The 16,206-nt window shown below is 42.2% G+C and overlaps 1 protein-coding gene across 5 annotated transcripts in view; it reads left to right on the top strand.

Annotated features, from left to right (window-relative positions):
• The window catches only part of Slc12a1 (solute carrier family 12 member 1), a 76,531-nt gene that overhangs the window by 35,075 nt on the left and 25,250 nt on the right, over positions 1-16,206 (top strand). For all 5 annotated transcript variants that reach the window (XM_021631298.2, XM_021631296.2, XM_021631295.2 and 2 more), the window contains 6 exons: positions 687-788; positions 2,713-2,868; positions 6,151-6,250; positions 7,073-7,184; positions 12,622-12,762; positions 15,579-15,685. In XM_021631298.2, coding sequence (XP_021486973.1) covers positions 687-788; positions 2,713-2,868; positions 6,151-6,250; positions 7,073-7,184; positions 12,622-12,762; positions 15,579-15,685 — 718 coding nt within the window. The remainder of the gene's footprint in view (positions 1-686; positions 789-2,712; positions 2,869-6,150; positions 6,251-7,072; positions 7,185-12,621; positions 12,763-15,578; positions 15,686-16,206) is intronic.

Raw genomic sequence — 16,206 nt, 5'->3', positions numbered from 1 at the left:
TAATACAATAAGTAAGACTTTGAATTGTTGTCCTCTGCTGCATTGAAATGTTTTATTACATGTGTGGGTACATGCGTGCAACATGTGATGTATGTGTGTGTGTGTCTGAACACAATCACACTCATGCCTGGGTCAGAATACAACTTGTGGGAGTTAGTTCTCTCCTTCCATGTCGGTCCTTGGGCTCCAACTAGGGGATCAGATTTTACTTTACCTGTTAAACCCCCTTCTTCTGCATTTAAATGGCCTCACAATCAACTTTTTAAAAAATGTATACATTAAATTATCTCCTTTAACATCATTGGGAGCCACATGGATTTCTGTCGTACAGAGCCTTTGACCATTTACACAGCAGACAAAGAATACAGGGTTTGGTGCATTTGACATTGCTATCAGGGAGTTCATTATGTGCTCGGCTCTGGTATAGACAGCTATCTGGACTATCTATTTTCTGATAGGCAGGTTTTCTTGAATCTGACTGACCCCATGAAAACCTTGGCTGCAAGTATGCATATAGCCTCAAACGACAAAACAAAACAAAGAAAGCCCCACTAACTTCTCAGCCTTTGAGAGACGCTAGCTGTGTTTTCAATTTCCTAGAAAAAGTTGAGCTTGAGGCTTTAGCAGCTGCTCAGCACACACTCTCGCTGCACAGATGTACACACACTATTCTGCTTCTCTTGCAGCGGACCTAAATGTCATCGCACCCATCATCTCCAACTTCTTCCTGGCCTCATATGCACTTATTAATTTCTCCTGCTTCCATGCCTCATATGCCAAATCTCCAGGTAAGCCAAAATGAAAAAATAAGCCTAAGCAAACAGTCAGTTTGTCTCAATAAGATGAAATAAGTCTGTGAAAAGTGTTCAGTCTGTGTTTTTATGTTTTCTTATATCTTTGTAGGCAGCATAATCCACTTTATTTTGGTGAGTTGGGGGATGACTTCCGAAATAGAAAAAGAATCATATGAGCAATGGCCTTTTTGACCAACCGTAAAGTCAATTTTCTCCTGTGGCAATAAATTATTCATTGCAAGAGAAACCATATTTATTTCAGCAGTAGAAAAACACCACTATTTATTTCCAGGGTAAAAGTGACCACAGGAGTGGAATAAATGTATATATTTGAGACCTCCTCACTATCAATTTGTTTCCTGCCCATGGTGCAAAAGAGAAGGATGAGCAGTTCCCATAATTACCTGCTGAGTGCGGGCACTGTGGATCCACTGCTGTGCGAATCCCAGGGCCATCAGTGCACAATTGGGCTGTGGTCTTAAATGGTTTAAAATTCCACACTCAAGAGCCTTCCTCTGCCTCATCACCCTTCATCTCTTCTTTGTTTCCACCATCTTTCTGACCCCTCCAGAAAGTCATCCAAAGATCATGTGACTCTCAGAAGGTTCTTGACCTCGAGGACTTTCTCCCAAGATACTAAGTAAATACTCCTTTACAATTTGCCACCACCCCAGCCTTACTGGCAGCGAAGGAAGCTGGGGAGCCTGTATCTACACAAGGATGCACCCTCCATAGAAAGGGAGGCTGAGGAAACTGTGCCCATACAAGGGTTATAAACAAAAACAAACAAACAAAAAACCCCAGATTTTTAGTGTGGTTTGTCTTTCAACAAGAATCTATAATCCCAAGCCATGGTTTGTTATAAAAGAAAAACAAAACAAACAAACAAAAAACAAGACAGTTGCAATAATTATCAGAAGTAAGAAAGGAAGTGATAGAAAAGAGAGAAGAAAGAAAGAAAATATTAAAAATGTATACAAGAAGACTCATGTAGACACACAAACCCCAGAAATGATTCTCAAAATCTACCTCACCCTCTCCCCACCTGACCTCCTTCCTCTGGCTCTTAAAGGAAAGGGAAGCAGGACTAAAAACACTAAAAACAGTTGGGAACTTTTCTAATGCTGTTCTTGGAGTGCTGTTTCCATCTTGTGGTCACTGAGGAAACTGCTTCTCTAGACAGAGTTCTGTTGGGTTTCAGCTACTCCAGATTTAAAGCTGCCTCAACCCGTTGGTCCTCCAAATCAGGTTTCCTATCCTGACTGAACTGTTCCATGGTCTCTCTTATTTCCGAAATCTAATAAAGCCTAGAAGGCTCTGTGTGTAGGAACTGTGTCAAATGGTTTATAAAATATAACTCTATGCGTGTTAATGTGTTGGGTTTAAGGGTCACAGGTTGAAATTTTTCTCCTCTTCTGTAAGAGTATTGCTTCTGAAGGGGCAAGCGCTGCCTTCTTAGGAAGAGTGTGAGGCAGGCTCCTCCGCTGTTCTGCAAACGGAGCAAAAGCCGACTGCCAGAACCAGCTCTTGGAAGACAGAAAGTTCTTCCGCCCACCTGTTGCCAGGACGCCACTGTTTTCAACCTAACCGATTCCTTTCAATTCCCAATGGGTGGATTTTAGGTGTTTGAGGTTTGGTAGTTTGGAAGGACAATCAGGACGCACAGGAAGCACAGAGGGGTCTGTGGCCATCTGCTTTTCATGTGCTCTCTGTTTCCCACACTTTCCAGCATCGTCTTTGGTACAAACACCACTTGTAGAGCAAGGACCCAAGTTCATAGGAAAACAGTTAAGAGCTAGGACTTTTGGCATACACTTTTATGCCAACAGAAGACACGTTATCTGCCCTCCTATAATACAGAGTAGTACAGCAGCGCTGGTGTGTGCCAATTTTCTTCCATGTTATTTTTTTCTCCCAGGATGGAGGCCAGCGTACGGGATTTACAACATGTGGGTCTCTCTTTTGGGAGCGGTTCTGTGCTGTGCGGTCATGTTCGTCATCAACTGGTGGGCAGCTGTCATCACCTACGTCATCGAGTTATTCCTCTATATCTATGTGACCTATAAGAAGCCAGGTAAGCTGGAGAGATGGCTCAGTGGTTAAGAGCATGGTCTGCTCCTCCCAGGGAGCCCGGGTTCAATTCCCAGCACCTACATGTCAGCTCAAAACTGTCTGTAACACCAATACCAAGGAATCTCACACTCTCACATTAATGCACATAAAACAAACCATTAAAAACGAAGAAGAAGAAGAAATCAGGTAAGAGGGGAAAGGCCACCTTGGATGGACTTTCGTGGCTCTCTCTATCCATCCATTGAACGTTTATCATGTGGCTTCTGTGTGCTCGCATGGAGCATATGCAAGGCGGTTCATCACAAGGCTAAATACATGGCATGTGCCCATTTAATCCTCACAGTGATGCTGCACGTTTGATGATATGAGGCTAGTTTGAGAGATGAAGAAGTTGGAGTTAAAAAAGTTGATCAATTGCCAAAATAAGAATTTTTTTTTTAATGTAACAAAGCTGAACCCAAACCTCCCAAGCCTTCCCTTCTAGCACCTTTGTCTAATGTGCTAATGAGACGGGGCCTGTGTCCTCAAGGAGTTCTCAGACTCACAGCCCAGCAGGTAACTATAATACAACATAGTATCACAAGAGCAGCGTAAACAGATTGCTGAGAAAAGGGGGAGGTGTGAGCAACTGTGGAGTTCTTCAGAATTCTTTCTTGGTTCATAGCTGGTGTTTACGGAGCCAGCTACTCTGCATGAGTTTAGTAAATATTTACCGAATGAACAAAGCAAGTTGTGAAACAACATCAAGCCACATGGAGGTGGGTAATGCCAGGGCCAGCGAATGAGATTCTGGGAGAAGGACGGGAGTGAACTGAAGATGCCTGCAAGGGTGTGGAGCACTGGGGAAGCCTCGTGGCCTTCGTCGTGAAGACTAAAAAGAAAGGGCATGAAGTGTGCTGGAAGGGGAACCAACCCACCAAAAAGCAAAGCCACTGTTGTAGGAAAGAATCCAGGTACTGTGGGCACCGAGGTCTTAACTTCAGCTGGTACCTTCAGAACCCAGGGGGAAAGGGACTACAGTTAGAAACATCCAGGGGCCAGAATTCAGCAGCAAGAGGCCCAGGGCCACCTCGTGTTTCTTACATTATTCTGCCTGCCAGGCAGCGATAGGAGCGACCACTTTAGAAGAACGTTGTTGTTGTTGTTGTTGTTTTTCATTGTTAACAACAGGTACAATTTACAGCTGGGAAGACTCCCTTTTGATATACAGTCGTAAGTTTTGAGAAATTTATACAGTCCTGTAACCATCACAATAAAGGTGTGGGATTTCTCTCAGCGTCTCCTTAGACACTGTGTATTTAAGGCCTTTTAAGAACTTGGCCCCTACCAACCAATTTTCTAATTTTTCAATCTTTATCTTTTGGAAGCTTTATCTTTCCCAGAACATCATATAAACAGAGTCATGGTATATAGTCTTTATGGAAGTCTTTGAGTTAGCATGGACTTTTAGATGTGTCCATACTATAACATATTTATAAGCAATTTGTCCTTTGATATTGACGGGTAGCGTTCTATATATGAACGTACCACATATGTTTCTCTTGTTAATTGACAGTTGAGGGACATCTGGGTTGTCTTCAATTTGGTATATATATATATACATATATTTTGCATTATATATTTACATATATATATATATAAATAATTTAAGTGTATCTGTTTTTTTTTCATTTCTGTTGAGTAGATGCCTAGGAGTAAGATTGCTTATACACAGTGTATGTGATTTTACTGCCAGACTGTCTACCAGAGTAGCAGTATTATTTTTCATTCCAAACATCAGTTTAAAAAGGTATCTTAGTCACTCCACACTCTGGTCAGCATGTAGTATTGTCAATTGGTTTTTTAAAGTCTTTGTAAGAGAGGCATAGTCTTAGCCACTGTTGTTCAATTCGCGTTTTCCCGGTGACTAATGGCACTGAAAATCCTACTTGCAATTCATATATCTTGTTAAACAGCTACTTAAAACATATTTCTATTTTTTTTCCAGTTGTTTTCTAACTCATCTGTGAGGCTTTCTTGAGTGTTCTGGTTCCTCTTGCCGTATGTACTTTCTATTTTTTCAGGCCTGTGCCTTCAATTTTCATTTCCCTGATGGTTCAATTTTATTAATACAAGTTCTTAATTTTTCTCTAAACTAATTAATCTTTTTTTTTTTAAATCTTTTATCATCTTCAATTTGTGTGTGAGCTAGGAGACATCTTTCCTCAACCCAAGGCCACAAGCATTTAGAAGTTCTGGTACTTTGGTAATTGATTAAAGTCTTTTATCTACTGCAATTGATTTTGGTACATGGTGTAAGGTATGGCTAAGGGTTCATTCTTTTACATATAAATATTGAATTGACTAATAGAAGTCTTAGCCCTAAAACAATGGACGTCAGGTCAGCAGTTCAGTTTCACCGGTGAAATGTTTGCCCACATAAGCTTGGGGACTTGGGTTCAATCATTAGAGCCTACAGTAGAAAGAGACACCCACTCTTAGAACTTGTCCTCCGACCCTGCCCCCCTCATGCATGTGCTGTGTGTGCATGTGCCCAGATACGGGCACAGTAATATTAAAATGAATGAATGAATGTCGTAAGGCATGCTGGTCTAGCACATAAGCAATACTTCAAATCGCTCTGTTCCATGCTAAAAAAAAAACCGACTGTCCTTGCCCTCCAGAGCAAGAGCTGAGGTGGGTCTGTCCGTTCATCTCTAGGAATCCTTACCATAAAACGTAAAGAGTCCATGGAATATTTAAGCTCAGCACTTTTGAAGCAGGGTAGAGTGCTGAGCTCCTTTTGCAGGCTGTTTTTTGGCAGGCCAGAGACGGACACTTATCAGACTCTAGACTCTCTCCATGACCCCCACAAGTAAAAATCCCCATGCTGGTCAGCTCTACCACTCAAAATACAAATAGATTTCTGTATGCACAATGCTTCTGCACACAGAAATTCCTCTTTTGTTTCGAATTTCAGAATTTGTGAAGGCCTTGAACATTCTTCCTTCCTGGCCATTATCACACGGCCTTTCTGGCTAACCAGTCTTTGTGGGGCTGCAGATTTACATTATGACCCCTGGCTGGAGGGAAATCTCATTCCTAAGGATTCACATGGGTGCTCGCAGGAGGGTAGAACACTCTTTCTGGGAAACACTACATTGTCTCTTCTCTACCTTGGACTCTCATCACTGCTTGCATAAGCAAGAAAAATTGCAGGAGGGAATGGCTTCTTAAAAATGATTCAAAGCATGCAGAGAAGAGTTCTGTTTAGAGGGGTACCAATTTCCTCCTTTGTCCGCAGACGTGAACTGGGGTTCCTCCACACAGGCTCTCTCCTACGTGAGTGCTTTAGACAATGCTCTGGAACTAACCACAGTGGAAGACCACGTGAAAAATTTCAGGTAAAGTTGGCTTTTTGTGGCCCCCTGATGCTCCACATTACAAGTGGCCTTTTTTCTGGAGGAGTCCAGTACATCGGAGTAGCTGCAAGCTTTGTGGGCACATTGCAAACATGCATTCCTCAACAGCAGAAGGCCTGCTCTCTTGGCTATACTTCACGCTGTTGCCGAGAATATAAATGAATGCATTTTCCTTCTGTTCTGAGCTCTGCCCACCTGGAGCCACAGTTTCTCAAACTGCTGTGTCATTTTCCACGCCTGGAGACATAGAGGCCTGAAGGATGTGACTTCAGAGCCAGATTCCCCCAGGTCCTTGTGCACTTGTGCATCATAATCATTTGGGGTTTTTTGTTGTTGTTGTTGTTGTTGTTGTTGTTTGTTTGTTTTTTATCTCCATTCACTCTGAGGCTTTGTGATTTAATGAATTCCCTGAGGAGAAGTAGTAGTCATAGATCTTCGTCAGTTACATATTATTTTGAGTGGTGCCTCACAACATAGGGCAGCCAGGAAGAAAAATGAAAATACGACGAGAGAGGGACAGGTCGTGTGGAGATGTGGGGTGACACAGTGCCCAAAGAAGAAAGACAAGGGAACCCTAAGCTACCCTTTCCCTACTTCATGCTTTTACTGTGATTGATTAAATGGAAAACACTAATATGACAAGATGTAGAGTCAAGATAATTCAAGAATTCTGGTGGAAAAAAAATCCAAGAAAGAATTAAGGAAAAGGTGTCCCACTTTATCAAGTTTTCTATACCTCTTATTTCCTTTGAGGGGTTCTGGGCTCACATGCGTCTTACACTGGCCAATTCTCTTTACTTTCAGACCCCAGTGCATTGTCTTAACAGGGGGGCCCATGACAAGACCTGCTCTCTTGGATATAACCCATGCCTTCACAAAGAACAGTGGCCTCTGCATCTGCTGTGAAGTCTTCGTGGTAAGAGTCCCTTCATCCAAAAGACATGCTGTTCCCTCTCTGCTCATGTCGGGTATTTTAGGTGGCACAGAAGAGGCCTGCAGTAAGGGAAAGGAACAAAACAGCTTGAACAAGAGTTCTCCTCCTCGATGTGGGACTGGCAAAACAAACAAACAAACAAACAAAACATGGTCATGAATTTAAATTGATAGATGAAATGTATTTCTGATATTTTAGGAGACCAACTAAAAGTGATAAATATTCTTAAATGGTGTCCTTTGAGTCAAGAAGAACTAAACTGGCTCAGAAATAAAATGAAAGCATATGGGCTGATAACTGTCTAACTTAAACAGCGGAAAGGGTAGGACCAGAGCACTAGCCAGTCTACGGAAGCCAAGGAGAAGAAACTAGATATAATGGCCTTAAATGACCACGTGTTAAATTTAGATGAAATGTTTAGATAATTTTGATGACACTACAGATACCCGGGGAATTGAGCTAAGTTTTCTGTGCCTTTGACAAACAGTCAGTCGAGCTAACTCCCTTTTGTTACAGGGACATGTGTGGGACTAACAGCTGAGGAGGTATTCTAGGTAGATGCTACAAAGTCAACCATAATTATTTATCAGTTCTACAAACGGGGAGAAAGCATTGAAAGTAGAATAAAAATGTCTAAATACTACATACTGCATGTGCTTTCGTTTTTCTCTTTCTTTCTCTCTCCTCTCACTCTGTCTCTACGCTCTCTGTGTGTCTCTCTCAGTTTATATTACTAAAACCTTACCTGTTCTTCAAAGCATTTTCCCAGTTTCTTACTTAATCCGCAGGCATATAAGAGGCAGAAAACAAAGAAACTCGTGTTTTCATTTTACTAACCAGGAAAGTGAGACAGGAAAATTAAATCATGTTCTGGGCTATTCTGACAAGAAAATGGTGATTGGAATGTGAGAGGAGGCCTCCCAAGATGCCTCTTGTTCAGCCATAAGGAGAAAGCCTAGGCAGCCTGATTCCTGGGAGAACTGTCACAATCAAAGAACACTATTTACACTTCCACTATCTGCCAAGGAATGGGTGTGAGGAAGTTGTAGCCAGGGGCCAGTCAAGCCCGCAAGTGGTGTGATGGACTAACTCACTATATGCTACCCTGAGACACACTCAAACGTCTTTTTAAACTTAGCAAAATTCTAAACGCTGTGAAAGTTGGCCATGTTCTCTTTCCTTTCTGTGCTTAGATGAGAGTAACTCAAACAGTATAACTAACTAAATACAATCATCCAGTTGGGGGGGGGAGCTACTGAGTGGGGAAGATTGACAGGTGAAGTTATGGCCGACTGTGACTCCAGAGGATTTGTTAAAAACTTATCAAGAGCCTTTCTCTCTTATGATCAAGTTTAGTGCCCTGGATTAGCGGATTTCATTTTGGCCAATATAATATAGAAACCGGTTTTGATGGAATAAGCAGTTTTGGGTGTTTTTCTTCTCTAGCAATTTAGAGAAAAATTGGTTTAGCAAGAAATAAAATATCTTCGGGACTGGAGAAATGAACAAGAAATACAAACAGTCATATATTGGCAAGGGAGAAAAGGTCTTCCAGAGAGATAAGAAACCCAGCTTTTAATTAACCCTTTGATCCTTTAGCTAAAAAGAAGGACTATGGTCCTAGAGTGCCCTTTCATGCGAAGCAAGTGCCTAAGTGTGTGTTCTGTAGCTGTGATCTTCATATTCCTAAGCTGATGTCTCCATGAAAGGCCCATGAGTACTATTCACCAATGTTCAAGTTCCCTTGAGGACAGAAACGGTTACTGCATCACTTACAGCCTTCCTGGTTAGTTACTTCCTGTGAACTCCTGAGGCTGTGGATGCTGTCAGCATGTTTAGATTCAAGGCTCAGTTGTCAATCATCCTTCCAGGGAAACAGATGGAAAGGAATGCAGGGGGAGCAGCATAGCACTGGAAAATTTTTCCCCAAAGTATACCGATGATGGTTAAGCCAGCCTTGTGGAAACGTTAAGCAGTGGTGATGGAAAGGAAGCTACAAGCTTGTTTCTAACTCTAGGAAACTAGTGTTTCCTGAACCTTTGACCCTAACAGTTAAGTTTAGAGTCACTATTTTGACACTTACTAAGTTTGATTTCCTTATGCACATAGTTTATTCTCTTTGAATAAAAAAAGCACCTGTTTAAAGTCATTGTGAGAATTGTACCTGCTTTCAAGCACTGTTTTATTTCTAAAAGTGAGTGCTGAGTTAACTTTGTTACTGTTGGTAATGTCGTTGATTTTGTTATTGTTGGAGTATGATAGTTGCTATTTTTTATTCCTGAAATATGTGGTCTTCAATAAAACCAAGATACCCTCAAGTCCAGACAGTGTGTTTGCTAGACCCCTATACACATAATTCATTTTCAGTCACTGAAGCTCCCTCATCTCTCCCTCTCTCCTCTTGTCTTTTTCTTATTCGCCCTCAAAACTGCAGATGAGGAACAATAAGCTCTTTATGTCAGTGGGTCTCTATCAAGATGTTCACAAAGCCAGGCCGTGGTGGCACGTGCTTTTGATCCCAGAACTTGGGAGGCAAAGGCAGGCAGATCTCTGTGAGTTCGAGGCCAGTCTGGTCTACGGAGCAAGTTCCAGGTTAGCCAAGGCTGTTACACAGAGAAATCCTGTCTCAGAAAAAAAAAAGTTAATAAAATAATAACATGACCAAATAGAGGAAGAATGAAATGACCTATGAATGGGCACTAGGATTCAGGGTGAGATGGCTCATGGGCCAAATCAGAAAAAGGGAGACATTAGCCTTCTGCTAGTTCTAACCAGAGAAGCAATGAAAGCAGCATCATAAGCATTCTCCGCATGTTGACATGTAAATATACAAACTTTTTAAAGTTTCATTGTTCAGATCGGGGATTAATTCATGGGCTCATGTTCAGGAATGCTGACTGACGTTCATCTCTGTAATATATTAATTAGATGGTAAATCCATTTTGTGACATATTTAAATATTGGTTAATTATGTTCCATGATATTTCCCCTCCTGTCAGGTTTTAACCTTCTTACATTTGCGTCACAGCATAGCTTCATACTGATCAGTATGCTACAAAGACATCATAATCCCTTTTTGCAAAAAGAGATTCTGCAGGAAATGTTTTTACGAGTTGTCAGTATGGCAAATTCAGCCATTAAAATAATTCTCTCTGACACAATTAATGTTCAGTATAAACTTTTGAAAGACTAACAGACATATGTTAAACTGTGTTTCTTTAAATAAGCTCCATTCTCCCCCAGGGGCTTACAGTCATTGCAGAGAAGCTCAGTACTCTGATGGTCTAACATCTTTCCTGTTAGAAGTTGGTTATCCTTCTGTCTGATGGTTGTTGTCAATGTTAGATGACCCTCAACACGATATTTCTTCCTCTTCTTGTGGTGGATGAAGGTTTGAAAGCCCAAGGAAGGACTGGTAGCTTACAGTGACCTGTCATTCTCAGGCCTGAGTGGAACTTCCCCACAACATCATCTCCTGCTCTGTCCAGGTCTTCCAGCTCAGTCACCATCCTCCTGATGTTTCTGCCTGCCTGCTCTATCTTCATTCTTCAATGCCTTTTGACTAATATAAGACAATCAAATTGCTTTTGGAATATTGGTAACTTCTAGAACATATGCTGGCAAACAACTAACTTTACAAAGAACTTGATCCAATTTAAACAGAATACTAAAATGGAAGGGTCCCCGAAGCCCAGCCAGTGCAGTATGATAGAAATATAACATGTGCTACATGTATAATTCAAATTTTTCTAGTTGCCAACTGGAGAGGCAAAAAGATAGATCAAGTTATTTTTAATAATTCCTGTTGTTAACTCAAATATGTCCAAAATGTTATTTCAATGTGCAATCAGCATAAATGCTAATGACGTTTGTTTTACATATATTTGTGTACCAAGGCTATCTCATTTCAAATGCTCAATAGTAGCATTTGGAGAGGAGCTGTTGTACTGAGCAGTGATGACCCAGCAATTGCCTTATTTGTATAAATATATTTGTCCTCAAGAGAAGAAGCCCATTGTACCAGTTTGTCAGTCAAGAAACATATTTAAACCCAGCACCCTGACTCCAGCTCAGTTTCATTCCAGCTGCAGCAGAGCAAACACAATGTAGAATTAAGCCTGGAGTCTCAGTGAGATTATGAGCATCCCCTTACAATGATAGCCATCAGCTGTACATAGGCACCGAGTCTTTTCAAGCTCAGTACTGGACACTTTACTTACTACTGCTGCTGAAAACAACCATGCAGAAAAAGGGTGTTTATCCCCACATCCAGAATGAAATTTCAAAGCTCAGAGATAGCACCATGATCTCCACAGCAGCCAAGTGTAGGTCTAGACACATTCTATCTGACCTATTCTATCAAAGCTTGAACTTATTTTCTCGTTTCCCAAATAACTCTAAGACTGCTGTTTGAAGTATGCTCTGAGGAACCAGTAGCATCTATGTCACCTGGACACTTACTACAAATCCTGACACTTAAGGCCTACTCCACACCGCTAGGGGTTGCCCACTATGTGTTAGCAAGATCTCAAGGGACTTGTATGAAATCTAAGACATCCAAACAAAATACAAATCCCTCTGTAGAACTGAAGGAAATAGTTGGATCGTCTGCCCTGCCAAATGCAAAAGCAGTAGCCAGAAATACCTTTTGAACTGACTTAAAACGTAAGAAAACTTGGACCTTTATGGAAGAAGAATGGTAAGGTAAATATTGTGTCTCCAGAATTAAACCTCGAGATTACAAAGTGCTTTACCACCACCATGCCTGCCTCTCAGCTTCTCTCACTCCCCTTACATCATAGATATGTGACCTTTTGTCCCCACCAAATTTACTCACGAGGTGGGATTGTTAACTTGCCCAACTATAAACGTACCGACTCAAGGAAAAGAGTGGCGTAAGGGAATCCTGAGCACACCAAGAAGCAGGGCTTAGGCCCTAACAGAATTGTCAGGATGTATGGCTTGTAGCAGAAAGTGCAGTTCAGTGTTCGCTGGCTCCCAAGAGCTCTGTCCGTTTCTTGAAACTGGGATCTAGCTGAGATTTCTTTGAGGTTCATAAAGATGGCACTCACTGTTGAGTCACAGGTTGATTGTGAATTCATCCTGAGCCTCTTCAATCACATTCTGAGTGTTTTCCCTGTGTGCCACCATGCCCTCAGCTTTTCTTCCCATTCTTCACAAGGCAGTTACTTAAGCAGGTGTTAATAAGCCTGGCCATTTGGGGTTGAAAATGAATCATGTGGGTAGCACAGGTCTTCTCCAAAAACAAAGTTCTGGGCAAGCCTCACTAAGAAGGTGTTTTTCTCTCGATCCCATCTCTTACTCTAACGGGCCTTTATTGGCTTGTTTCGTCACCTGGTAGCAGCATTGTGATGGATAAATCCAGGGCTTCTAACCAATACCTCATTGTGTCCTACAGGGACCCCGCAAGCTGTGCGTTAAGGAGATGAACAGCGGCATGGCTAAAAAACAGGCCTGGCTTATAAAGAACAAAATCAAGGCTTTTTATGCTGCGGTGGCAGCTGACTACTTCAGGGATGGTGTCCGGAGTCTCCTTCAGGTAAGGCAGGCATGGAGGGAGTGAGCACGGAGGCCGAAGACAGCATCCCAGCAGATGAAGCTTCTAAAACCCCATGACTAGGGTTAGCCCACTCACAAGGAAGCGAAAGAGATCGCGACAGGTGGGCAGGGAACCTCAAGCTAGGCGAGCTAGAAGAAAGGCCAGCGTTCTAGTACAGGGAATGATCCGCTGGAAATGAAAAATGAGTTTGCCTTTGGCTACCAGCAGGCATCATCCTGTCCCCACACGCATTGAAGTGCAGATTTGTCCGGGTGGTTGAGGACTTTGAGGATCCTGTTTAAACTGCAAACTCTTTGTGTCTTGTACAGCAGGTAGCTGTGGTCTACCTCTCTTTTTCTCTTTGCAAATGATGAGTAGGCAGCTGCTAGATTACACTAATAAATGCATGTGGACCAGGGTGGAAAAACCTCCCCAGCCTCAGGAATTATTTCCAGAACATTAAATAAATGTGATCATCTCTACGGCTATGTGCTGGAGAGTGCAGTTTTCTATCTCCCCTTTGTTCGTTCCTTTGTCCTTCCCTCTTCTTCTCTGGTGATCGCAGAAACTTGCTCCTCAGGTCTTACCTTTGTGATTTAAAGTCGGAAACAATACAAGAGCCTCTCCAAATACAGCATTTGTGTATTTCGAAATACTAACCCAGTGGCCACAAAAATGTTGGAAGACATGCAGAGGAAGGCAATAAATGGTTACTTGGGAGGCTAACAAACGCCCATGATAAATTGGCTCTGAGCTCGCAAGATTCCAGCCTCTCTACATCACTGAATCAGTTGACTGGCCTTTGTAGTCACAGCTTCTTTGTAGGAGTTCTATAATAATATGCCTGCCTGATAAGATATGTCCCCTTGTGTAATGGTGGCATGAGGGTTATGGAGATGACTAACCAGTTTCTCGTTGGATTTGATGCCTACTCTACAGAAGGGAATTCTTGCCTTTCAATATAAACCTGGTCAAGAGCCTGTGGCTGCTCTTCTTGTTTTGCTAAGTAGATCTGATGTTCATACACCCAGATTAGTGCTGGTCCTGGCCTTTATCAGAGAAGCTCCGTTTTGCAATAGGTGTTACTTAGTGATGAGACTCACCACTAGTCAGAGTATGGAGAATAAAGACTATGGAGTGCTTGGCCCTAAGGGGTTATCAATATCACCCTCCAAGGAAGCAGGGGATGGGGAATCTAAGAGTCAGGGGCTGGGTTTTGGGCTGCACAAAACAGTGTTTTCTGGATATGACATGGGCATCACACCCATGACCTCACTGCAACTGTGGTTACCCACACAACCACCTATACAAAATCAGACCTATACCCATGGGGGAGGGGTTCTTGAGGCCCCACGCCTTACAGAAGGACCGTGGGCCATGTGTGGGAGGTCATTTTGTTCAGTGGCGTATCCTCTGATAAGGTGCCCGTGTTCCAGTTAATAGCTTCTCATGTATGTGTGTGCGTGTGTGTATGTGTGTATACACATATATATGTGTGTGTAGATAGATAGATAGATAGATAGATAGATAGATATACCCACATACATGCATGCATGCTCATGCAAGCAACCACAGTTAAACTCGGTAGGCTATGTAGTTGGCCACCGAAACAGGTGGAGGCATGTTAAGGAGAAGAGCTTCCGCAGGAGGCAAGGGGTAGAGAGGGGGCAAGGGGAGATGAAGATGCTCAGAATTCAACATAGGCATGGACACATTCGTCTAAGAATTTTTTAAATAGTAAAACAGTCACACAAAAAAATGAAAGTAAAGAAACATACAAGTAAAAGTGTTGACAAATTCAAGCACACAGATTTCCGTGAAGCCTATGCGGACAAGCTCATGTCAGCAGTCCTGGACTGTGCCTGTGGCCTATTCATGACTGTGTCCTCTAGAGTGGCTGGCTTTTATAATTCCTTTAGCATCTTCATGGCCCAGGTGGCCTTTCTTCATGCTCAGCTCTCCTTATTTTTATCTGTCAATGTCCAATTAAAGGTGAAGATTCAGAATACACGTCACCTCTCCATAGGAAGCTGTGAGCCCTCAGACAGATGAAAAGTCTCCCTTGCTGCTTCCCCAAGACTCTGTTACATTTTCTCTAGTGTCATAATTGCTTCTGCGTGTCTTGTGTTACAATTGTATATCTTGTAGATCTTGTCTCCTCCACATAATTCTACGCTCCTACCTCCTACCGCCAGTAACTGACTTTGCAATTAACACAGGCTTGATAATATTACCACATTAAATTTCATTAACTGGAAGTCATATCTTGTCATCTGAAGATGACTGCAACCTCTGATATGAAATATAACAGCTGAGGACACTGTCATGCATGAGCTTCTGTTTGGGAAGTGCAGCTGAGTCATTCTTCAGCAAATAATATAAGGAAAATTTCCACTGGTCCCTGTGTACAGACATCTCCAAAACATAGACTTTATTTTGGATGACATTCTGGACCTCACAGGTGGAAATGAGTTCTGAACCACTGTTATAACATGCACACCGACTGTTAAGCCAACCCTTACTTGATTTTAAATTATTGAACCATTTTAATGAGTGTGTCAGAAGTAATGCAAATGACTGCTAATTTAGCAAAGCTACATTCCTGTCATCTAAAATCCATTTATGACTGAGATGATTTAAAACTGATCTTCCTATTTTATGCTTGGGTAAGGGCATGAAGGACAGGCATTAAGATGTAATCTAATCTTCGGAATCTTCAGAACATTACTTCCGTGCTCTCTGACATCATTTTTCATTTGCAGTAGTATTTCACCAGCGTGGTAAGGATTGCTCATGTGTTTATATCCTCTGTTTAGGCCTCAGGCTTGGGCAGGATGAAGCCAAACACCCTAGTGACTGGGTATAAAAAAAACTGGAGGAAAGCCCCCTTGTCAGAGATTGAGAACTACGTGGGAATCATCCAGTAAGTGACAGCTTTGGGGGTGAGCCTTTGTTCGTGATGCACTAACATGCGGCCTGCACACACAAAGCTCTCTTCTATCAGATCCAGTTGCCAGAGAAGAACACATTATCTTGCTGCTCTACATTCTTTACCAAAGTAGGGGGGAAACTTACACCAGTGATAAAAAGAGGAAGGAGTTATAGTCTCAGAGAAGGCGGGGCGGGGTGATATTGGAGTCAAGAAAAGAAAAATGTTCAAGGTTCTAACCTAAAAGTCCATGTATTAGATTAAAGGCCAGGGACAGGTAGAGGGGGAGGAAATTTTCTTTGAAAACATTTAAAATCCTGGGTTGGCTGTTTTGCTAACAAACAAGGTGGAGAAAGAAATCTAAGCAGATCTGAGGCCTGTGCACACACACCCCCAGGCTAGTGTTCCCTGCAGCATTCCTTTGATTGCCCTTCCCTCCTCCTCCCCCACCTCAAACACTCAAGTCAAAGGATGGAAATGGTTAAGCCTAGTTACATCCAACTGAGGAAGCTTCA

This window comes from Meriones unguiculatus, chromosome 18 (assembly GCF_030254825.1).
Source record: "Meriones unguiculatus strain TT.TT164.6M chromosome 18, Bangor_MerUng_6.1, whole genome shotgun sequence".
NCBI classification, from domain to species: domain Eukaryota; kingdom Metazoa; phylum Chordata; class Mammalia; order Rodentia; family Muridae; genus Meriones; species Meriones unguiculatus.
This window is presented reverse-complemented; position numbering and strand designations above follow the sequence as displayed.